General features: G+C 42.6%; 1 protein-coding gene across 2 annotated transcripts in view; it reads left to right on the forward strand.

Annotated features, from left to right (window-relative positions):
• The first annotated feature begins 1,758 nt into the window (after positions 1 to 1,758).
• GAS6 (growth arrest specific 6) overlaps positions 1,759 to 24,081 on the forward strand; it is a 41,285-nt gene continuing 18,962 nt past the window's right edge. Inside the window, exons 1-6 of one of the 2 annotated variants that reach the window (XM_048327312.1) lie at positions 1,759 to 1,881; positions 2,260 to 2,426; positions 16,550 to 16,574; positions 17,354 to 17,416; positions 22,145 to 22,267; positions 23,829 to 23,948. In XM_048327312.1, coding sequence (XP_048183269.1) covers positions 1,812 to 1,881; positions 2,260 to 2,426; positions 16,550 to 16,574; positions 17,354 to 17,416; positions 22,145 to 22,267; positions 23,829 to 23,948 — 568 coding nt within the window. In that variant the 5' untranslated portion in view covers positions 1,759 to 1,811. The remainder of the gene's footprint in view (positions 1,882 to 2,259; positions 2,427 to 16,549; positions 16,575 to 17,353; positions 17,417 to 22,144; positions 22,268 to 23,828; positions 23,949 to 24,081) is intronic. The other variant, XM_048327303.1, reaches the window with a different exon arrangement.

Below are 24,081 nucleotides of genomic sequence, written 5' to 3' on the forward strand. Positions count from 1 at the left end.
CTGAAATGGCACAGCCACATCTGTGGACGTGGGCAGGGGGACACATGACAGAGGGAGGAAAGTGGCAGCCAGTCCTAGGAAACCTCTGCCTTCAGCTGTAGCTTCATAAAGCGTTTTGGCCAGCTCTGCTGATGAAATTAGGCCCAAGCTCCTTTGCCTGCAGCTACTTGCTGTCACTCCTGAAAGCCTCTCCCTTTTGGTGTTTGTGCAGCTGTTCAGCAAGTCAGTGGGGGAACTGATCTGAAATAAAATTAGTCATTTTTGTTGGATTATTCTGATTTAGTTTGCGGCATGCTAGCACAAGAAATGGATGTGGCCAAAGAACAGAAAAAAGAAACAGGGACTGCAGGGACTGCTGCTTTGAGCAATGCCAGCTCAAAGGGGTCTGAAAACGAGTAATAGAACAAAGCTCAATTTTTTTTTCCTTTCAGGAAAAAGAATGATTCTGAAATCGTATGAGAGAGGTCTATAAACTGGTATGGTGAAAACAAATAGGGCATGATCATTCACTGTTTCTTAGATGACAAAAATTCAAGTACCCTGTAAAATTATTAAGCCCTGGATTAAAAACTAGTGAGAAAAAGTTCCTGTCTAGTCTTTGTCCAAATTCTCACCACTCCTGGAGTCCAGGCATACCAACAGATCAAAAAGCTAGTTGATAAATTCATAGAGAAGTGGCACATTTGTGTCTGTTAGTGTTGCAGTGGACACAATTTTCACCTGAGAGCTCTTCCTCTGCACTTCAGGAGCTGAAAACAGAAAGAAAAGGCCACTCCATGGTGTTTTATATGTTTTTATACCTCTTAGCTATATCTCTACTATTGCCATTGTCAGACAGAAGATACCAGCCTAGGGATGGTTGCTTTGAATGAGTAGGCTGGCTCTTCGGTTTTCACGTACTTTACTTCAACTATATGTGATATGAATACACTGTTTACATTTGTTATATTTCCAGGAATTATTGTGGAGACACAAAGTCTGTATTAGATATACCTAAATAACAAAGTTAAACTACACAAGTTCTTTTTCTGACACAAGTTATGCCACTGAAATTTTCTTGAAGAATGTATAGGTATGGTGTTACTGGAGCTATCGGCCACATTGACCCTTCGACAGAGCGGTACAGATAAGAGGGGTGGCTTTAAAGCAGTGGCAGTAGATAGCCTAAGTGCAGCTCTTACCCTACAGCTCTACGTTACAGCTAACAGGGTTTCCCACAGGGGACATGTCCCGTGTAACTTCAGTTGGGCAAGGGACAGTAAAGTATGGCTTGCAACATACTGGTATAAACGGGATTCATCTCTTTCCTAGGGAGTTCATCCTGAAATAGTGGAACAAACTGAAAATGCATTTCTGACCAAAACCTGTGTTGGTGTGTGGGGAGAACCCAAGTTTCTAATTTATAGCAGGACTGGGCTGGGTTTGGTGCCAGCTTCTCTGGTGAGCCCCGGCGCTATTAAAGAGATGTGCCTGGAGGTGAGGGCGCAGTCTCCTCGCCCGCTCCCCGCGTCCTACTAGCCTCCTATCGGCCCGAGTCCCGGTGACCGCCCCCGCCGCTCGGCCGGGCAGGTACGCGGGGCCGGGCCGGGAGGCCGCTCCGCCGCGAGGTGTGTCCCTGTGCGGCGGCTCGGCGGTGCCTTGTGAGGATTGGGCAGGGCGGGCGAGCGGCTCCGCGGCTCCCCCGCCGGGCTCCGCCGCCGCGCTCCCGCAGTAGCAGCGCGCTCCCCGCCCGCGCCGCCGCCCGCCCCGCGCCGCTCCCGCCGCGCCGCCAACGCCCGGCCCGGCCCGGCCCCAGCCAACGCCGCATCGTGATGCCGCATCCCGCGGCGCCCCTCGGGGCCGCCCTGCTGCTCGTCCTGCTGGCGGCGGACTCCTCGCAGAGTGAGTACCGCGGGGGTCCGTCCCTCCCGCACACGCCGCCGAACATCCCCCGCCGCCCTGTGTGTGTGCGAGTGCGGGGTGTGCTGCCGGGGCGGGGTGGGCTGCGGAGGGGATGCGCAGCTTCGCGGCGGCGGGGGCAGGGGGATGCGGATGAGGGGCCGCGCCGAGGCCTCGGCGACCCACGGGCGGCGCCCCGGGCAGGGAGGGCGCTCGGTGCCCCCCGGAGGGGCGGTCTGGTGTGTGGGGTGGGGGTCCGGGGATCCGGGGCGGCCAGGCGGGCTCAGCTGTTCACCGCTGCCTGTCCTTCCTCCTGCTCCTCTCCTCCTCCTCGTCCTGCTTCTGGCCTCCCCCGCGCCGTCCCGGCGCTCGGCTGCCCAGCCGTGCTGCTGCGCGCCCCGGAGGCTGCCCAGTTCCTGCGGCAGAGGCAGCGGCGAGCCTACCAGATCTTCGAGGAGACCAAGCAAGGGCACCTGGAGAGGGAGTGCGTGGAGGAGCACTGCAGCAAGGAGGAGGCCCGGGAGGTGTTTGAGAATGATCCCGAGACGGTAAGGGCGCACAGCCGCCGTGGAGATTTGGGGGGGGTTGTCCGGCTCCGCGCTCCCGCCCACCGTCTATCCGCCGCTGGATGCCAGCTGCCGGCACAGCTGGGAAAGGCATCGGGAGGAGGAGGACCCATGGCCATTAGGTGATTGACTGGAGGACACTAAGGCTCAGCCTGCACAAGGACAGTGTCAGGGCTGTCTAGCCAGGAGCACCTCGGTGACCGTGGTCTGGGTGAGCAGCCCAGCCTGGCACTGGCTGGCAGGACTGTCTTCGGAGACTAGAAGGGTCCTGTTCACCCATGGTCTAAATCCATGAAGCAAGACCAGTGCAACATAATGATATAGCTTCTCTGTCTGGATACCTTACCATCCCTCATCTTTCCTTCAGTTTCCCATCCCAGCTGTATTTAAAATCCCCTGAATTTTGCAGCATATGTCACAATAAGGGCTTCTCAGAAGAATGTCCTAACCACTTTTAAATCCATGGGGGCCAATTCAGCTTGGTCAGCATCTTAGAATCAGTAGGTTCTGCACTTGTCACTACAACAGCAGGAGAGCTCATGTATGGGAATGTGGTACTGCTGCACTTGTAACACTAAGTGTGGATTCACACAGTTACAGACTGCACACCACACATGGAGCTGCCTTTTCCAGTCTTACCAAGGCTGACTTTCACTTCAGCCTTCTCACTTCAAGCAGCATGCAGATACTTCACTAAGCTTGCTTACTCTTCAAGTCACTTTACACCTCCTCTCAACACTCTTTTGGATAGGCTGTTCTCATTGCAAAGAGTATCTGGCATGGATTTAGCAGTGGGAAGTGGATTTTCTTGGTGTTCAGACTGAAGCTCCGTTCTGCACAGCATGTTCCTGTTAATGGTATGATGCTCTAGGGAGAAGATAGAACAGAGAGAGAGAGGGAGAGAGAGCACGTGTGTGTGTACACAGAGACACAAACCACAGGCAAGGGAGGGACTCCGCTGAAGAGATGTTTTATGCTTCATTAAGGCAAGTCCTGACACGTGTGCTTCATTAGCAGCCTCAGCACTGGATATACAGTGCAGTAGCTTGTTGTCACAAGGCAGTATAAGTACAGCAAAAGCATCATGATAGATTTTTGACAGTCTTCATTTTTGAGATTAATATGGAGCACTTGTCCAGGCAGTGTTTAATGTTACACCTTTTATGTCTATGTGTAGTCACATCTGCATGTAGAAGTGTTTGCTTCTGTTCTGCAAAAGCTGAGCTACTTCAGAATGTGGATAACTGTAATGGGGTGAGAGTGTCTGGTACAACTACTTCCATATTCATGTTGAGTAATATAACTTTAAACTCACTATAAATATTCATCACATAGTAGTGCATGCAGGGAAAACCATGATGAGGGTGATTTTGTAGCCTTCTGTAACAAAGGAGATCTAAGGTCAGTACTTTTACTAACTGGCTGCTGGCCAAGAAAGTAGCTAAAGGCGATGCATGATGGATCAGTTTAAGGGTGGGATAGTGTAAAAATATGTAAGGAGTTTTTAACAGTATTTGGTATTAATTTTGTAAATTGGAAAGAATACACAATTCTACTACTGAAATGACAATAGTGAAATCATTTTGGTTTAAAATCTTTTGATGTATAATATAAATTCTTTAAGATACAGTCATACTTTAAGTGCGTTTTGTAGGACAATGCCAACTTTCTGTCATTGCAAATTATTTTGATTTTTTTGGTGCATTTCCTTCGTTATTGCTGTTGGGTTTCACTCTGTTTTGAAAACCTGAAGAAAGGCTAGGTGGGCGTCTATTGTCTGTGCCCCCTAACATGGCCTTCTACACCAGGACACTTAGATCTTCAGTGACATAAGATCCTACGTTTTCTGAGACACAAACCTGACAAGAGCTATGAAGTTGCTTGTTAAGTGCAGTATGTCCTACTCCTTGCATTACTTTGCTCCAATTTGATGGAGAAGCAAATGTGCCGTCATATATTGGGGATTTATGGCACTTCCTGTCCCTTTTGCAATCCATATGTGACATGAAAGCAGCAGCTGCTGTGCAGTAACAGTTTTCTAATGCGTGGTGGCAGAGGTTATGTATGTGGGCTGTTACTACTCTACACTGGAAACCTTCACTGTTTTGTAAGGCACAGGTGACTACTTCTCCAGCAGTATCTGTGGATTTCATGGACAGAGTATTAATTCACAACGGAAGTGTATTTTAAACAGTAGGGAGTTACTGTGCTGTCATTTCACTGATGCTGTGTTGTACATCCAGTCCTAGTGACTGACACAAGAAGGAAGCTAGCTGAGACCTGACTCAGGAAAGGCAAAAACTGTTGTAAAAACCACCAAGCTTTTTGAAGAATTGCAGTAATTGCAGTCATGCCTTAGTGTATTGCCAGGCTGCAGCTGATCCATGCTGGTAAAGTGAGCTTTCATTGACCAGGGAAATGTACAGATTGCTGTTGACAGAAGATGATTCCTTGTAGTTTAGGAAGGCTGAAATTTCTGCATGTGCCTGCTGAACGTGGTCACAGGGATTAACTACATAGGTTGCGGCAGAAAGAAACATCTATGGCATTTTTTGTCCTGTGCTGAGCTCTAAGAGGCTGTGCTGGTAAGCCATGGGGAACACATCAGTGCAATCTGTCCTGTTGCATCTCCCGGGTTTTATGCTTTAAAGCACCAGATTAGTGTCTGTGTAGGCATTTGGCTGTTTGCTGTCCCACAGGAGCAATGGTTTTGTATCACTTTCAGGTGAGCCCTCCACAGTTTTGCAGCCATGACAACTAAAAGTTAGTTAGAGATTAGTTAATCAATCTTGATGCTTCCCTGTTCAGCCTCAAGGAAGGCTTGTGATGTGAGATCAAAAGTGTTGTCCCTCTTCCCTTTTCCCCTCCATTAGATGCGAGGTCACATCAATGACAAAAGCTTACAAAGATTGTGCATCTGGGGATAAGGTGGAAGTGTAGAGGGAAGGCAGAGTGGGACAACCTGTTTTGGGAGCAAGAAGCTGTTCAGTTAGCTTGGCTGTATTACTTGATAACACTCTTAATGTGAGAGGGTAATAAATGACAAGTGAAATTTAATATACAGACACACAAAGTGACACATCCATGAAAGCCTTCCTTACAAACCTTGCCATTTTTAACTATCCTGTGGTTGTGTGAGGAGAATTTCAAGGCCTAATTTCAAGACGTCCTAAAGATGTGATACAAAATTGCATTAACTGATTCAATTAAACAGCTCCAGAAGTTGAGGTAAGATGAAGGAAGGCTGTAACGTAGCTCACATGATGCTTCCCAGGTAAAACCATATCTTGATGCAGCCAATTGTAACATCTAGCCAAGAATAACATTTTATGGAAAGATACCTATTTCCTGGACAGACCAGTAAATGAAATGAAGTGTCACATATCTATACCAGAGCACCCTTTTTCTGTGCCTTCCATTGTTTCAGTGATCAGCTTTCAAAGCAACATCTGCAGGCAGTCAGCAGAAGATGGACATTCTCTGAAACCTGAATGTGGGTTTTGCCACATGTGTGATTACTTACATCAACTGCTAAGAATAGTGTATCAGGTGGGGCCCAGTAGCCATTCATGTGCAGGCCAGGGCAGCTTTTGTCTTTTGTATTATGGAAAATATAAATATCAGCTCACTCAGACTAGAGGAAGGAAGATCAATTGAAACATTTTTAGATTTTTTTTTTTTTTTTTTTTTTTTTAGATGCAGAACAAAACTCAGTCTGTGCCACTTGTATGACTATACATGGTAAAAACAAGTAGCCTGCAGTAATGAGTCTTGCAGCCTACCTTTTTCATGAAGCTCATTATAACATCCTTAAACATTACTGCAGAATTCTGGGATGATTCCTGTCTTGTAATTTCATTTATGCTAGAGGGGCCAAACAGAAAAATTAAAAGAGAATATGATGGGGAAAAAAAAGAAGGATGGAAAACATCTTGATGGGAGGTATGCAGACTGTTTCTAAATGTGATCTATTCAAAATACATGCTAGGTGTGATAGATGGGATGAAGTTGCAAAATACCTTGGATACAGAGATAAGAATGTTATCTTATTTAAGATGTTGATGAGGCCTTATAAAAGCAGTACTGCAGAAATAATTGACCTTGGTATGCAGTCAAGGTATTACAGCTTGTTAAGTCACTGATAAACTACTCTGGAATTTGGTTGACCTGTTCTAAAAATCTGGTCATCCAAGCATGTAAAACAAAGGGCAGAAGGGACTGTAGCTCGTGGTGTTCTCAGAAACATTGTATTTCACTGAAGAAACAAGTGTCCTCGTGCAAGGAGTTTCTCTGTTTTGAAAGGCTCAGCATAGGGAAGATGTTTGAACGCAGCCTCTTACCCTTTGGTGCCTTAGTATAGCATCTGTCCTTGCACATCTTGTTTGCTGTTGCTACTGCTGAAGAATTACTGGCCTTCCTGCAGCTCACCATAGAAATTGCCACGCTGAATGCATTCAAAAGTGTTAGGCACACCAGAAACACTGATGTAGGTCAGCCTGGCTTTTTTACTGTTTACTGTGTTCATGGATTTGGTCCTCAGTAGAGCACTGTGGAAAGCCAGCTGGTTTCCATGTGCATGCAGAATGGACATCTGATTCACAGGCAGACATGTGAAAATTCTGGTTTTTGAGGGACTTGCATCCAAAATGCTATTAAAATCTATGGCTTGTGAGATACACAAAACACTGGCAGAGAATCACAGTGTAACTTGGGACTGAAGAGGAATCTACTCCACTATCCCACTCATGGCAAGGGCAGCAGTGACACCAGACCAAGTTTTTTGGGGTTTTTCACAATCCTGTCTTGAAAATTACTGATCCTAACAAAGCATCTAGCAATGTCAGCATTCTTTCTGCTAGGCTGGGTTTACTGCGAAGCTGAAATGCTGATGAAGCAATGTATAGGGTGTGATAAGGGACAGTTTGGTTGGTTTTCAGAGTGTTGATGGCTCACTTGGTTTTATTTTTTATGTGTTCCATAATATGATGTGGTCATGATAACACCAATGAGCGGCATGCATGGACTAGGGTCTTCCAAACTTCATTCTGATCTTTTAGTGGGGGTGCTTTTCAGGCAATATTTAGATGTTATTTCTAAGGATAGCAAGATAGATACACACATGTAAATTTAATCAGGAAAGTATGAAGGCATGTAGAGGGAGGAGAGGAGTTACTGGGAGAGCAAAGCAGTGTAAAATTTCTTTAAGTAATTTAGTGAATGTTGTGTAGTCTAGACATGAAAAATACTGATATCTTTAGATACAGATGTCATCATCCCTGCATAGAATATTCCTTTAGAGATCCAGGCAAGAATCTGGTTTTATTTGCTGTGACAGTTCTTCTCAATATACTGATTTGTTTTGACATTTTGGCAGAGCATGGAGAAAAGGCTAGATTTATAGCTGGTATAAATTTATTTGTCTCTTCTTGTTGGTGCAGAGAGAAAGAGTTATTGGAAAACTCTGTGCTAATGTTTTAAACTGCTTGGACTCAGTACATGGAAGAATGGATTCCCAGGCACAATGGTACCTGCTTAATAGATTTTGAGAAAGAAAATATGGGGATATTTAGAATTTTGTCCAGGAATGGGTTGAAGGAGAGAAGAAGGAAGTAAAAATTTGAGTACCCAGGTATATGCCACAGTGGCATCCCAGCCTGCTGGGATGAGATCTGGGTGTCCACCAGGTGTTCTCCCTTCCCTTTCTTTCCTTCTCCCTGTAGTTTCTTATAAAAGACAAGGGAGCTTTGTACCAAAATCCAGTGGGTGTAACTGGTCTGGAAGGCCAGTTACAGCCAGTCTGGAAGGCAAAAAGATTGGGACTGTGGACCAGGATGCTCCTGTCTTCTTTGCAGTACGGACACAGCATTTGTTGGCAGTGGTGGCGTTCAGTAGCAGGAGGGTGACAAAAGTACTCCTTCCTGCCTTAGCAGGCAGGTTATACTTTTTTTTGGCTAAATGCTGCTTTATCAAAAATTATTGAGAAGGGTGAGCAATGTTTGCTGTTGGTGGAAATAGACACAACTCCATCAGCTCTGCTGGACTCATGCCTACCCGATCTTTATCAGTTTCCACTCATGGGAGAGTAGCCCAGAAATTCAGAATAGACCTGGAAATACTGACACACCACATCAGAGAAGTAGTACATGCTAAATGTCCTGTGCAGTAGGAGGGAAGGAGCAAGACAAGACAAAAGGGAGTAATATTATGCTGAGGGGCTGTTTGAAGATAGGGTGGTAAAAGATGCTAAGAATGGCAAATTGAAGCAGGGGGGTTTATGCTGGTTTGGTCACAATGGATGATAATGGAAAAAGTAGATAAAGTTAGGGTAAGTCTGTTTTCTAGAGAAATACAATAGGTTTTAATAAATATGTGAGAGGGGAAAAAAGACAATTAAAAATTAAGAAAACCGTTTTGTGGCCATGAGCTAATTTCATTTTCTTTTTTAAAAAAAAAATAGGAGCAGCCTACTGGGAATTAATACAATTTTTTAGTGCAGCTGCTTAATTGGCAGCTGTAATTTATGTGTGTTCCATACTCTGAGTGAGCTTAATGAATTACAAGTAGTCACTTTCCAGTAAGTAAGAAGAACAAGGATGGAACCACCACCACAGATTTAGAAGAAGATAAGAAGGAACATTGCAACAAGGTTTACTTCTCCCCTCAAATTACTTTTCAAGCTTTGGTTTCACATTGGGGAGTTCAGCTGATCTAGTAGAGGTAAGCAATTCCCTTGCCTGTTCTTTTCACCCTTCTTGCACAGCAATTTGGGTGACTGCATGGACCAATTAAAGTAACTTAACCTAAAGAAAAGTAGTCTGTAGAGAAAAATGGTAATTTTGCAGCTGGATCAGTTCCCCAGTCCAGTGGGGACTGACATGGTGGAAAGGACAGCCTGAGGTTAGGATGGGAAAGCCAGGTGCTGGAAGAGAAACAGAAATTGTTGTCACAGCTCAGCCTATCAAAGCAATGAATGAACAACCAAGCCTTGGAGAATCTGATTGAAGTTTTTCAGCGGGTCTCCCTTCTGTATCTTTGCTTTCATCACAGTTTCGTTATGAGTGCTGTTCTGTAGGCTTTCCACACGTGGACATCTGTGGGGAAATTTACTTATTGATGGGTTTGTGTTTTCCCCCGTTCCGTTGAGCATCAGCAGTGGGACCCAGAAGAAGAGCAAAGTTGGAAAGTAAGGAGGATACCCAGGGAGGGGAACAATTTTTGGTGTTTTCTTCACTCTGCACACCTGCCAGGACAGAAGGGTATATAAATGAAGCCATAAAAGAGCAACGGGTCATGCTTGCACTGCACAGAATCACATGTACCTGGAAAGCTACCATATTTGGCTGATTCCTGGAACAGGGAGTACTAGTTCAATTCCAGAAAATATTTAGGACAGGAAGAGAAAAGCAAAAATGACTTATTAAAATAATGAACAGGGAAGTATGAGATCAGATTCTGTCACCAGGGCCTGGTGTCATCTAAGATGTCACTTCCCTATTCCTTGCTTGCCTGTGCCCTCTGAGTCCAAATCCTTAAATTCCTTAATGTGATTGAATGCTGTTTGTATGAGTTGCAACCTCTGCAGATAAGCAAAATCCAAAGAAACAGTATGATTACATTACAAGAAGGGGAAAAACTTCAGTGGATAAAATGTCACAGAACCTATGAGAGATCATAGATATTTAAATCATGTTTGATGGGATATATTACCTGTTCTGTTTTAAATATGGCTAAAATAATTACAGAGTAATGACATGGTGTTGGAGAGCCTTTTACTTATGCTAGGTGTTTTGTCAGATACTGTTTTCCCTAATTTGACTAAACTATCTGAGCGAGTGTTAGTTTACCCACACATACAAATATTGTAACTATTGCAACAAGTAGGGATTCAAACGAGCAACACTAAGTGAACATTTGTCGTCAAATTGAGATCTCGCGCATTGTTACAGCTGGAGTGAAAGTAGCCTTTCTGAAGCAGTGGAGGAAACTTCAAGGCATTTGTAATCAGATTCCTGTCAGAGTAACTTAAAAGCACATGCAACCAATTGGGATCACTCTACAGATTATTTTTGTTGAAGTATTTGGTACCAGTTTTATCCATTTCACACTATTTACTGTCTAATCAAACCCTGTCTCAGGCTGCCTATAGAAAACATGTCTTTGTGCCCTCTGCATCTTCATAAAATATAAAATATCTGTGACATACGAGAACTTTTTTTTTCTTCTTTTCTTTCCTTTCAGTACTTCTTTTTCTCCCCTGTAATTATGCATTCCAATCATTGGTGGGTTTTTCCTCATTGCAGAGAAACAGTTTTTGCTGAAGTGGCACCTCGGTAAGCTATTGGGAAACAGTCTTGCTGTCCAGAACAGAGCAAAGGAAGTTATGACAATAGATGGGTTTCATTTCAGACTTGAGGATTCTGCAGAGGTACCTAGTCTCTATGGAAGGGGTCATGCTGGAGAATATGGTCCTGAATGCTTCTATTTTGGAAAGTTCAACAGCTTGGTAGAAGGGGCAGTCCCAGTCTTTGTGCATCTGAATAGCTGGACAGTGTGAAGTGGATACTTGACAAATGAACACAAAATCTAAAAGCTACCCTAAGCAGCTGTAACTTGGGTGGTAGGAGATGAGACTTGGAGGCTGCTTTTGGATTGTAATGTGACCTACTTGCTTCTGTAACGCCTCACTTGCCAAGTTGTGGAGAGAAGTTCTCTTTGCTCTTCATATAGAGAATACAGATTGCCGTAAAGCAAAATAGGAAGCAAACTAACCTGGCTGAGTGATGGGTTCCTCATGATGAGAAGGAAAGCTTGTGCAGGTAACATGGCATTCATTTGAGCATAAATTCTATACCTACAGGTTCTACATATATAAAATTCTCAATTGCTGAACTGCTTAATGCCCTTATATGGGAGGAAGTGCCCAATCGTGCAGTGTGAGATTTGCTATGCATCTAAATACTAGGGCTGAGTTTTAAAAAAAGGAGGAGAGTTCTCGAGCATTAGTGAGATATGCATTCTCAGGTTATAACAGTTGAAAACTGGCAAGTTATAGCCAATTATGGTTGGTAGCAGTCATTTCTTCAAGGATAATGCAAGCCCATAGTGTGGAAACATGAAGAATGTTTATAAATGAGGTCTGGCTATGCCCAAGACAAACATTCAGTCCTGAAGGAAAGCGGAAAAGGGAGAGTCATTGTATGGAAACGAGGAAAGGGCATAATGTGGGAGTTGTTGCTACTCTCTTAGATGTAACTAGGTAACTAAGAAAGTGCTTTTTAGAAATCACCGTTGCTAACACAAGTCAGTGAAATGCTCCGGTGTTAGTGGTGCTGCAGTCACAGAATCACAGGGTGGTTCAGGTTGGCAGGCACCTCTGGAGGCCTTTTGGCCAAGCAGGGCCACCAAGAGCCAGATGCCCAGCAACATGAACAGTCGTCCTATAAACTACGCCTTGTATCTGTGGCCTCTAGAGCTCAAACATGATTTTCCTTAGATTCCGTGCTGATCAGTCTTACCTGACCTGCTACTCAGGCAAAATAAACAGAAGCAGTAAGCAGGCCCTTTTGTCTGAGGTCTCCAGTGTTACCAATTACTTTAAAGTAAAGCAACAGTGAGAACGTTTTCCTGGTGTCAACAGGGTCATTGTTATGTTTTCAGAAGGGCTATTTTTATACAGTGACTCATGTTAACGCCTCTTCTGATTTGGTGTTTTTCCATCTTCTCTAAAAATGCCGCAGGACTAATGCATACTCCATAAAATTGCTCTAACTTCTGGATTTTAGCATTATGGACTTTGGCCATAGAGTTGAAAAGAGATGGTGACCCCAGTGACAATGTAGGTTTCCTTTGGTAGGGAGGCTGACGTAGTTAATTTCTGCCCCTTCCACTCCACAGCTGTGAATTCTTACCTTCATGTTGCTGTTCTCCTCAGTTGTTTCAATGTGGGTTGTTGCCTGGGTAGCCACAGCGAAACTGTTCTTAACACATGGAAGGAAAAAGCCAAATATAAAAATGAACAACCTGGAGTTTTGGGGGGTTGTTTTCTTGGGTTAGTTTTTTTGAGGACACTTTTAAAATTATGCTCTCTTAGATATCCAGACTGAGTGCTGTAGTGGCTATTTTATCAGGGTAATAGTAAGCTCCAGTTGCAGGTGGGAGAGGAACACCTTAGCCCCATGAACAGAGTTCTTACTCCATGGTTGGTGTCACTCTACCTTGAAATAAAAACATGCAGTCTTAGATCTTGCAATACTGTTGTGGAAGCAAATAGTGCATCGAAGACTTGCTTCTAGCATGTACATGTGTTCCTGTGAAAGAGGTGGGGGCTGTAGAGTTTAAATCTTTTCTGTTAAAGCACAGCTCTGTCTGCTGGGCAGCAAGAGAAAGGTCTCTGGCACTGAGCTGAGCTAAGCAAGCCAGGACCTGCCTGGAGAGACTGGCCTCATGCTGTGCTTTCCACCTCACTGAAAGGCTGGAGATTTGGAGATGTTAGGCACTTCCCAGTCTCTCCTATTTCTTCTTCTTTACCTGAGATCTCTGCTGAGCTGTACTTTGGATGGCACATGACATATAACTCACAGGTGAGTTACAACTCTGGTGTGTAGCTCATACTACATGTTTGAGCTGTAGTGGCAGCAGATAAAAGATTTTGTAGTTTACAAAAGAACTGTTCATGTTACTGGGACACCACAGGCTGCAGGTGTCCTGCTGCCAGGCCCTTGACTATTGTAGCTTCTGGCATCCCAGCCATACTGGTTGGTACATGGAAACCAGTCAGACAGAAAGTTTGGTGGGTCACAAACAAGAGAGGTGGAAATACATTAAAGTTTTCTTGGTAGGAACAGTCACAGAGTTTGTTGGAATTGTTGAAGCTACATTTGTGATGTTTGGTCTCTTGTGGAGGTTGGAGCTTCTGCAGCCTTTGTCTTCCTTTTGCCTGTGCTGGGATGTTACTACTGGACAGATGGGTTGGAGAGCTTGGTGAGGTCAGTGTCTGTGCAGCAGCCTGTCTGGAAGATGTTCATGACCAACATGTGTTTGTTTATACCTTTTTATTTAAAAAGCCCATTGCTCCTGCTTTTATTTTCAGCAATAATTAGGAAGCAGATCTAAAGGGGAATGGCTGACCACATTTAAACGTTGACCTTTTTTATCACAATCCAAGCTGAAAATTTAACACTTACATAATTCTGTGGTGATTTTTGCCACCTTAGTGGTAACAAATAACTTCCCATGTTTTGATCCTGTGAACAGTGTGTGACTTTCTGGATGGTGAGAAGTTTATTGAGCCTGAAATTGAAGGTGGCTTGTTGAGAAATCAGCAAAATAGTAACAGAGAATGTTTGCCAACTCCTTCTTAGCAAGCCCCAAAGCATTTCTCTTGGCATTTTTGTAGGATTCTGAAAATACAATCATACACTTCTGGTAGAAAGAAGATGAGTTGCACACTTTTAATAGGGACCTGATCCTGTATAGGATTTTCATTTTCCCTGACATCTGGACATCATTAAGCCATAGTGCATCACAGAAGACTGAAAAGACATTGAGGAGTTGAGCGCTCACATGAGAAATAACGTGTATCTGTACCAGGTTAGGCGCAGCTTGAATTTTTAACCAAGAAAACTTCTCATCGGTGTTTTTTGAAAAGGGACTGCAGTTTAAGCAGGTTCCTTTTCTCAAGGTGTAAGATCATTCATCCTTCATTCTTATTAATCTTTTCTCTGAATGTAATTACGTTGTCATTGTATTTACAGAAGCCAGCTGTAAGAGAAATTGATTATGGAGAAAAACAAAAAGTTAATCATATAAGAATGAGTAATGTTAGAACCTGTGAGCATGTGTCTTTATTTTAGAATGGTAGTATCAGCAGGTTTTGTAAACCTGGAGAAGTGCTACTGATCAGCAAGTGCTTTTGTACAACATAAGCAAGTGCGGAAGACAGGGAAGGAAGGGTTAAATTTCTATTAATAGCCTCCTGTTTAAATCATTTGGCTACATACTTTGTGGAATGAAGCTTGTGGTGATACAATGCCTTGGAGTTTCACTTGCCTGCTGTTCAACTGGCATTGAATCAATACACAGTCAGTTTGAATTTGGAAGTTACTTGTATAAAAGTAAACTCTATACCACTTTTCTAGCACTCAACTCATTCATCAGAGGTCAAGGAGAAAATGCCTTTGCCACCACTGACATGGAGCAATTAGGCTGATAGCCATGAATATGAAAGCTCCTATTTATTGTCTTGTTAGTGCCAAAACAGTTGTTCTTGCCAGAGTCTGGATTATCCTGTTGGTGGTTAAATACATCTGCACGTTCTTGTGAAGTATATGGAATAAAGGGGAAATAATGAAAGAAATGTTTGGAATATTTTATTACACACCCCTATCTTTTTCTCCTCAAGTGCTGGTTGAAGTTCAGTTTGTGGTTATAGCACAAATGGACAACCATCTGAATACTTAGATTGCTTAGATTTATTTCTATTTCGACTACATTTTTTTGACTTGTCTTTTCCAAACTAAACCTTAAAAAAAAAAGAGGGAACAAGGACCATAGTGGGTTCTGAGCTCATCACTCTGTTAACCCTAAGACACATTTCAAAGTTCAAGCCCATAAGATGCCAAGACTATCGCCCTCATGTCAGAATTGAAAATTAACATAAGTGTAAGCTGCTGCTTCTACTTCTTTGCTGATGCTCTCATAATTTAGGCTGAATATTTGCATGGTGCATTTCAGTAACTGGAGCATATTTGCCAGAAGCAATTGATTCTTCTGGTAAATGTCAACAGTGCAATTGATTGCATTGGGCAGTTCAGATCAAACTGAATCACGGTGTGTGCCTGTCCCTGTTGTTTATACATGTCTGTATAGATGCAATCCAAACATCTGTAATAAGAGGAAAAGATAAAATAGTGTCTTTTCTTGCACATTGTATAGACCAATTTAATTTTTTAGAATGCAGGGTATTTACTGTCCCAGTCTCACCGGAGATAGTGTTATATGGAAATTGCTCCTGTTGTATAAAAGAGAATTATACTGTGCATATGCTTTCATAGTGAGCTGAGAAGTGGTTTATTTTAAAAAAGAAAAAAATTAAGCACTGATACAATCCGTAAGTTTTTCTTCATTCCATGCCCCAATTACCATTTTAACAGCACTTGAATTAGTGACTTATATATTACGGAAACCAGGATGAAGGTGGACAGAAGTGCTTTTTCCTGGCCATGACGTTTTGTATTTTTTTAAGAATATGATACAGTTGTCAGCTTCAGCCAATCTCCCATTCTTCCATGCAGCACAAGTGCATTTTCCTGCTGTTTCCGTGTTGGAGCAAGCCGTCATGTGACTTGCAAGGCCTCACCAGGCTGACTATTCTAACTTACTCACATCACATCAGCAAAATGATGCTGCTCTTGCTGTATGGCTGCACTTCGTTGATGCAAAGTAGGGAACAGTAATGCACGACCATGTACCATGAGAGGAATGGCAATGCCCTTTGCAGTCTGGTTTTAGAGTAATGGGTGTCAATTTTCCCCTCTCTTGCAAAGTGCCATTGCTCCCTTCTTTGAGCACCTGGGATGTGATGTGTGGGTGGTACAGCAATGGCTGCTGTCTGAGTTGTAGGGTGTTCCTTGTAAGAGCAAAAAGTACTTTTTCTAGTGGCTGTGGTGTTCATGTGCTGGCCATGTCCTGCATTAGCAGAATGCCTTTGAGGTAGCACGGGGTGACTGAATGATCCTGTACTCTTCCCTCCAGGGTTTTGCCCTTAGATTCCAATTCCTTCCCCTACCTCATACCATCAGCAGCAGCTTTATCTCTTGGACGGTTAGTGTCTTCGCGCTCAGTCACTGCCACTGACCAGATCAGCTGCCATCAAAAAACACCTTGAGACTGGAGCTAATGTTTCTTTCCTTTTCAAATGACAAAATGCATGTATAATACTGTGCTGCCCTGGTTCTGAATAAAAGGAAATTAGGATACTGATGTTTGGAACTTGTTAAACAATTGCCATACAAGACCACCAAACTAACAGCAGCTCTTAAATAGCACGAAAATAGAAGCAAATATGTTTCAATAAATCTTTGCTCTCTTTTTCCCCTCTTCTACAGGAATATTTTTACCCGAAATACTTGGGTGAGTTGCAGCTTTTATTTTCACTTTGTGGGAGTGCTGGTATGTGCCTAACACTGGAGCTTGTCACATCTGAAATCTCTGCTAAGGAAGGTGATGGACATCTGATTGCAATAAACTTGCATTGCTAACTTTAAAGCTAGACTTTATGTTCCTTATTTTACTTTGAGGTGTGTGTTTTTACTTATGTGTACATTTGCAGACAAAGATGCTTTATGTGTTTTCTGCATGTTAAAATCTTGATGTTGCGTATATATCTGTGGCTTGCACTGCTATGAAATAATTTGTAGTTTTCTACCTTTTCCCCTTTTTAATTAAGTTAGCTATTAACTAATATCCTTATTAAAAAAAAAAAAGGTGCCTGATTGAACTACTGGCTTATTCTATTGACTGTATCATAGTCAAGGCATCATACAGTTTTCTATTTGTGTTTAATATGTTGTACTTAAGATCACAAATGCCACAGTAGGAGAAAAATCCATGTGCTTTTTAGATATTTTGAGAAGTTTAGTTGGTCAAATTTGAGTAGCTACTCCCATAGTTTTAGAATCATAGTAGCATCTGGTTAAATGATCATCCTCTTCAAATGGGTTTTAACTACTGTACATCAAAGCTAAAAGATTGCGGTGAACTTCAGAATGTTAAGGCATCTGGAAGATTATAATATTGCATAGCTTTTGCATCCACCTTCCAAATCCTTGCAGGCCAGGTATAATTTTACATGCTTTGAACAGCTGTCCTTCACCACTGTAACAATAACAATATCATTTTCTGTTTTTCAGCTTGTATTCAGAAATATGGGTCACCGTATAAAAGAAATCCAGATTTCCTTACATGTGTTCACAGTAAGCATTTTTGGTTTTTATATTGTAGTTAAATGTTCTCTCATTCTACCTGAAGGTGTAGGACTAGCTCAGCCATCTCTATTTTTGGTAGTATTTCAATACTGGTCTTCCTATTTTTCAGGCTTGAGACTTCATACCACTAAACAAAATCTTTCCCATTTTATAACCTAATGCCATCTCGCTGTCATGTTTTAGTGCTTCAGTATTTTATGATGCAAGTTTCTTTCCCACCTGTTTCCCAAGGTTTGAATAATCTTAGAAGCAAGAGGGACAAGAAATAGGAGGTACCGTAAGGTTGCACACTCTGCTTGGCCCTTCGTTTTCTATTCTTTTGCATGCTAGCTTTGGCTCGCCCCATTAAGGAACCTTAAGAAAAGCTTAAAGTCAAACCCAGGCTTGTGTCAGCCTTCTTTACATTAAGAGATCAGTTTCATGTATCACGTGACTATGCTTTGAATATTGCTACCTTTAAAAACTCAGATCAATTTGGAAGACAAACTGATAACTTTGTAGTGGGTGGGGGTTTTTCTGTTCTTCACTAACATTAGAGAAGAGAATTTGATGAATTCTTCTAATACCTTCTGGTTGCCTTTTGAAGCTTAGCAGTGCTAAAGGTAGAAAACTGCATAAGTATACTAAATATGTCCCATGAGCAGTTCAAATGTGGAGAAAATCAGATGTATGTATATTTATTTTCTTTTTACCCCTGGGTTTCAGTCTTTTATTGTCATCAAGTTTAATTAGTCATGTGTTCATACAAGTGCAAGTGCAACCAAAGCAGGATCAGTATTTAGTCAACCTTTCACGTTTATAAACGTCATTAAAACAACCTTTTTTAAGAGTGAATTCCAAGGTTAGTTAGTGGTATGTGAAGAATTTCCCTCACATATTGCTGCAATATCACTTTTGGATGTTGAGTCCTTTGAACTGGGAACTCTTGGACCTGTGGTACCTGTGTTGGCTGCAGCATGCCAGCTAGTTCAAAGTGGGATGTGAGGCTGAATGCTTAGGTTTACTTGTGCGTGTGGCACAGCAAAGAGGCAGGACTTCCTGATGAAAATGGTGATACCGACTGGGAACACTTGTTCGAAACAGCTAATCAGTGTCTCAGAAATGAGAGTCTAAAGGGGAGTGATGAAAAAATCTGAAAAAATAAAAGCTGAATAATTATTTGTAGGGCTTTCTGCCCATTGCACATGCAGTGGTTTGGAAAGAAAATGATAATATTTTCCTCCATTAAAATATTAAAAGGCTTTTAAATGGCTGAGTTTTGGCTAGCCATCATCAATTCACAGGAGAAGTAATAGAGAAGGAGCCTGAAATGTGCTTGGAAGAATGACAGGCTTCGTGCTTGGCCAATACCAGTGTGCCTCTTAATTTTTCACAGATACTTCCAAAACACTGTGTAGCTCTATGGGTTTGTGCCTGCAAGACGCTTCTTAATTTTGTTTCTTAACAGCCTTTCTCCTCTCAAAACAAGGTAGTGGAAAGTTCTTTTAACCTGGTATACAAAGACATTGAACAGCCTAAGAGCTGGGGGATGATTAACTGGGGGATGATTAACTTTATGGTGGAAATAAGGTAGAAATTTTAAGTATGACAGTGATTAGACAGCTTAGACAGAATATGGGAGGATTCCTAATTTCATAAACTTTGAGGTCAGGTTTATACAGCTAGGATTCAGCTCCAGATTCAGAGAATTAGATACAGTGTATAGATAGGTGTTTCCAGCATGAGTGCTTACATGAGCAGTATTCCCATCAGAGTTAGAAGAGAGTTAATCTCCTCTGATTCTAGAGGGATGCCCCCAACCAAACTGTGTCTGCTCTGGGGCGACCTGAGGCCCTCTATGGACTCTGTTTATTGTACTATCTCCACTGAGACTGCAATGAGTATTTATAATTGCTTTGCAGATGCTGACTTTACACACGGATACCTGTACTTTCTCTGCCTATCTGGATCTTTTTCTAAAAGAGATCCTGCAGGTCATCTAGGAATTAAGGATTTGGTTCTGCAAGGCTGTGGAAATCTGTACAGGACTTTTGGGAAAGGAAGCTTCATGGGGCCTTAAAAAACACAATGAGATTCTTGTTAGGTCACGTGTGCCTGCTTTTTACTATTAAATTACTAAGTGTAATATTCTTTGCAACCTAGCATTCTCTTTATGAAGTTTCAGTATGAACTATTTTGTGGGTATCAAAAAATAAATTCACAGAACAAAATGATGAACTGAAAGTGACAGGCAGCAAGCACAAGCCAGGTCTTGTTTCCATACAGATTTCAAAGATGGAATTGGTAGTTCTATTCTCTGTATGCATTTATGAGCTTCATAGGTGCTATCACACACAGCTCAAAGCACATGAAAAGGTCATGTTCATCACTACTTTTAACAGCTTTACTAAAATCTGTCATGTAGATGAATGGAAATGAGCTCAATTTTTTTCTTTACAATGGTTTCAGTCAGGAGCACCTTCTATGAAGCCAGCAGAATTACACAGCTGTGAAACCACCAGAACAGTATAGGAGTGTGTCTTATGTTCTCAAACTCTCATGATAAGAGGGAGCAAATAATCAGCACAGTGCTGATGTGATATAAATCTCTGTGGTTGTTATCCATGGATTATACCATGGGTTGTTATCCTGCTGGGCACTGTTACTACCAGCTGGCTCTGCAAGGCATGTCAGAATCCAGTTTGAGGGGAAGAATCAGAAACTTGTGGATACGCCAGATAAGTTGGGCATAACCCTATTGACTTGTTTTGCTTATCAAATGACTGAAAACACTGCCATGTTTAGGAGGCTTGGTTTGTGCTCCGAAAAAGAAAATACTTGGCTTATTAAACCATTCTGTTTAATGTACAGATTCTGATCTGTCAAGGAAAAGAAACATCCTGGTCAGACTAGCTCTATTATGGCTCATCACCACCTTAACCTGGCTTCTCCTTCCCCAGCTCCTCCACCTCCAGCAGTGTGTCAGCTGGGCAGTGATTTACTGGGAGGTGTTCTGGCAGGTGGATGTTAAGACAGCCCATGTAGCTGTGTTTTGTTTGTGTGGCCTGGCCTCTTTGGCTGTAGCTTTGCCCCAGCTCTGCACATCTGGAAGATTTCATCTGAACATCTGGAAATGTTCAGAAATCTGCTTTTTCACTGTGAGAGTGAACCACAACTAGCACAGGTTGCCCAGGGAGCTTGTGGAGTCACCATCCTCGGGATAATCAAAAGCCTTCTAGCCATGGTGCTGAGCAACCAGCTGTAGGTGGCCCTGCTTGAGCAGGGAGGTCGCACAAGTGATCTCCGGAGATGCCTGCCAACCTCAGCCACCTGAGATTTGAATCTGAGGCAGTCAGTGCAAACAGGAGTGCTGTTCAGTGCTTTATGAGACATCAAATGGAGCTGCTACTGCCTGCACTCATAGAAATGTTAAAGTTCTTTCAAAGCAGCTTGTCATGACAGTCACTTTCAGGATCACACAGAGGAAGCTAAGAAGAGATACGTAGAAGAAGTATAATCCTGGCAAAAGTAGGAGTCTTAACTTCTCTCAGTTTGAGAAGTCTGATGGGGCTCCTAATTTATGAACAGTTCCCCTCCTAAAAGCCTCCCTGCTATGCTACGAAGTCACATTTCAGAATATCAAGAGTCTGTACTGGATTCGGCAGAACCAGTGCATGGAGACCAGTGCAGGTCTTTTCTGCTGTTGCTCACTTAATGTACGCACTGGGCACTTTCCAATGGTGGGAGGAGATATGTAAAAAGAAAGGCCTTTGAACTAGGTGAGCTTTGCAATCTGCAGAATGAGCTTCTGCACTGTTCCTTCTGGTTAAAGTTGTGCAAACAGTTAATGCACTCATGTTTTTGAAGACCACTTATCTAGAACACTGGTGTTAACGGGTTACTACTACATGATAGCTACCAAATCACTTTTTTGTGGAAACAAGGGTATTCTCTCATCCTTCCTTTAGTTACCTCTGCAAAGCACTGTCCCTGGGTGTTTTGCAGGTAAGTGGGTAGGTGAATTTGGGCAGGTGACTACAATTGGTCAGTAGTTACATGATACTTTGAGATTTATTCCTTCAATCCTTCCGAAAAGGTGGCGACTACTCCCTTGCTTCTTTCCAATGAGAAAACACATTGCCAAATACTGGAACTTGGCCTAAAAATCCCCATAGGAACATTGTGTTCTCTGTAAACTGGATTCATGGTTTGCTTTCCTTGACTGTTTATGTATGGGTATTCATTTTTATTTTCATTCTGTGTAATAGAAAAGGTCTAACAAAAATTTCATTTATAAACTTTTGCTAGCCAGAAATCTATCAGCCCTGGTAAGATCCTCAGTTGAACTACCAAAAATGATTGAAAAGAGTACCCATCCTTTCTTGAGGATTTTAGTTGATACTGCTTTTTGTTTTCTCAAAAATTAGCGATAGTAGAAAAATGAACTCCTTTGAGTTGTTTCAGGATGTTCCCTTCAGATATGGGGGTGGTAGCTCACTCCCTTTTGCAATGAGATGAATTCCACTGCATGTGCTCTGCAAAATTCCTGGCACAGCTTGTTTGGCATGTGAGCACTGAGAATTAGCTTCCAGTTTTGCCAGGTGCAAGTATTTCTGAGTGATTCCCCAACACTGTTTAAGCTTCTCAACTTCTGATGAGAGTGAAACACCTGGTTGTCAGTGACTTCAATGTATTGTTCTGTTTTGTTTTGGTTTTTTTATTCCTTGTGTAAATCAGATTTGCCAAACCAGTGTTCTCCCGATCCTTGTCACAAAGAAGGGACCGTCAAATGCGAGGATCTCAAGGGGGACTTCTATTGTGAATGCAAGCGTGGCTGGCAGGGAAAAAAATGTGAAAAAGGTAATTGGGTTTCATTATCTTTCATTCTTGTAACAAAGATATTTTGGGTTCTGTTGTATTCTGAAATGGTCACTGACACTGTGCTGCACAGTGCAAAAGTCACAGAAGTGAACCTGGATTACACACTGTTCGTGCTTTACCCTTCTATCAAACAGGTAGTTTTTTCACATCAGCATTTTTATATGACTTTAGTGGAGCTCAGCTTGGTCTTGGCAAGGTAATCCAAGAAGTTACATTCCAGCTTTCTGCTCCACCCCTCTGAAAGCCGCAGCAGCAATAGAGTTGTAGTGCCTTTTCAGCTGAACTGCATCAGCTGCTGCTGTGAACCCTGGTGTAACAGATCACAGGCCGCAGAGCCAGAGAAGCTGGCCCATCTTCCCATCTAGCATCCCTGCAGTGGGAACAATGACTTTCAGTTGGCAAGTTGAGGTCTGAGTCTGATGACACACAAACTGATAAAATTAGTCTGTTAAAGGCTCCTTGCTAGTAGGACCTTATTCCATGTCCACTTATTTCCACATATTCCATTGGTGTATTTCCATCACCTCAAAAGAGAATTTCAGACAGAAACTATTTGTGCAAGAAGTTCCAGCTGCCCACAGAGCTTTCTCTACAAGTTATCTTCCCTCCTCTTGTTTTATGGTTTCTTTTTTTTTTTCTCTTCTGCCTGCAAGGCTTCCTGTCAGGGCCACTGCTTTTTTTGCTTGCCAATAGTAAGTAATGTCTAGAAGTTGTATCCAGCCAGTCCAGAATTGTGGCAACCAAGACAGCAGGAGAACCAGGCCTTTCCTTCTCATGTAAATATTGTGATGAGATTAGAGGATCACTCAAGCATCTTTTTTAATCAATTCAGAAAGCAGGCCAGTCAGTATCCAGTGGGCTTTGAGAGCTCAGACACTGATCAGTCTGAAGCATATTTCCTTATTTTCTTATAAAATGCCCTGACATGCTGTTCTACCCATCAGCTAACTCTGGAGTCCCATAGACAAGTGGGACACAATGAGCAGGTAGGGTAGATTGCGAGTGAAACCCAGGCTCTGCTGGATTTTACAGGCTTTAGCTGCCAACTTCAGTGGAGCACGGTTAAGCTCACAATGTTCAGCATGTGTGAACTTAGAACTTTCTGTGTTCTCATGAGTTCTGTAATAGTAACAATATAGTGTTCCTGCTTTATTTAAAGCTTTTGTCCTGGGCTTACTGGCCATGACATAATTTTAATACTTAGTTATGATATAAAATACATAACTAATTTGCTTCAGCAAACAAGCTTCTTTGCCTCCACAGTGACTAAAGATACTCATGTATTCTCAGAGTGTTGAAGGAGATACTACTCAGTTACAGTTCCTTCTCTCTCCCTCTTTTTTTTTTCTTAAGTTAAACAATCTTCGGCTTATGTGCATGAAGTGTTTGAATAAAATCTTTGTGCTTTTTGTAACCATTTGTTGCATCTGTAATACTGTCTCTTGTTTGGTCTTTCTCCTTCCCAATGCCCATCTCACTCTCACCCTGTAGAGTGTTTACAGATGTGAAAAGCTGACTGTAACACTTTCTTTTGATGTAGATATTGATGAATGCAGAACACAGAATGGTGGCTGTAACCAGCTCTGCCTCAACAAGCTAGGCAGCTACCGGTGCTCATGCTACAGTGGTTACACTCTTAAAGACAGCAGAATATGCGAAGGTAAGCTTTGCTGGGACTCTCAGGTTGCTTGGGGGGTGCTTAGTGACTTGTGTCTGTATTTCGGAGATCTGGGTTGCCCTGAACGGTCCTGGTCTGCTCCCTAGCCCAGGAGAAACTTGCTGGTAGCTCCTCT

This window comes from Corvus hawaiiensis, chromosome 2 (assembly GCF_020740725.1).
Source record: "Corvus hawaiiensis isolate bCorHaw1 chromosome 2, bCorHaw1.pri.cur, whole genome shotgun sequence".
NCBI lineage: Eukaryota > Metazoa > Chordata > Aves > Passeriformes > Corvidae > Corvus > Corvus hawaiiensis.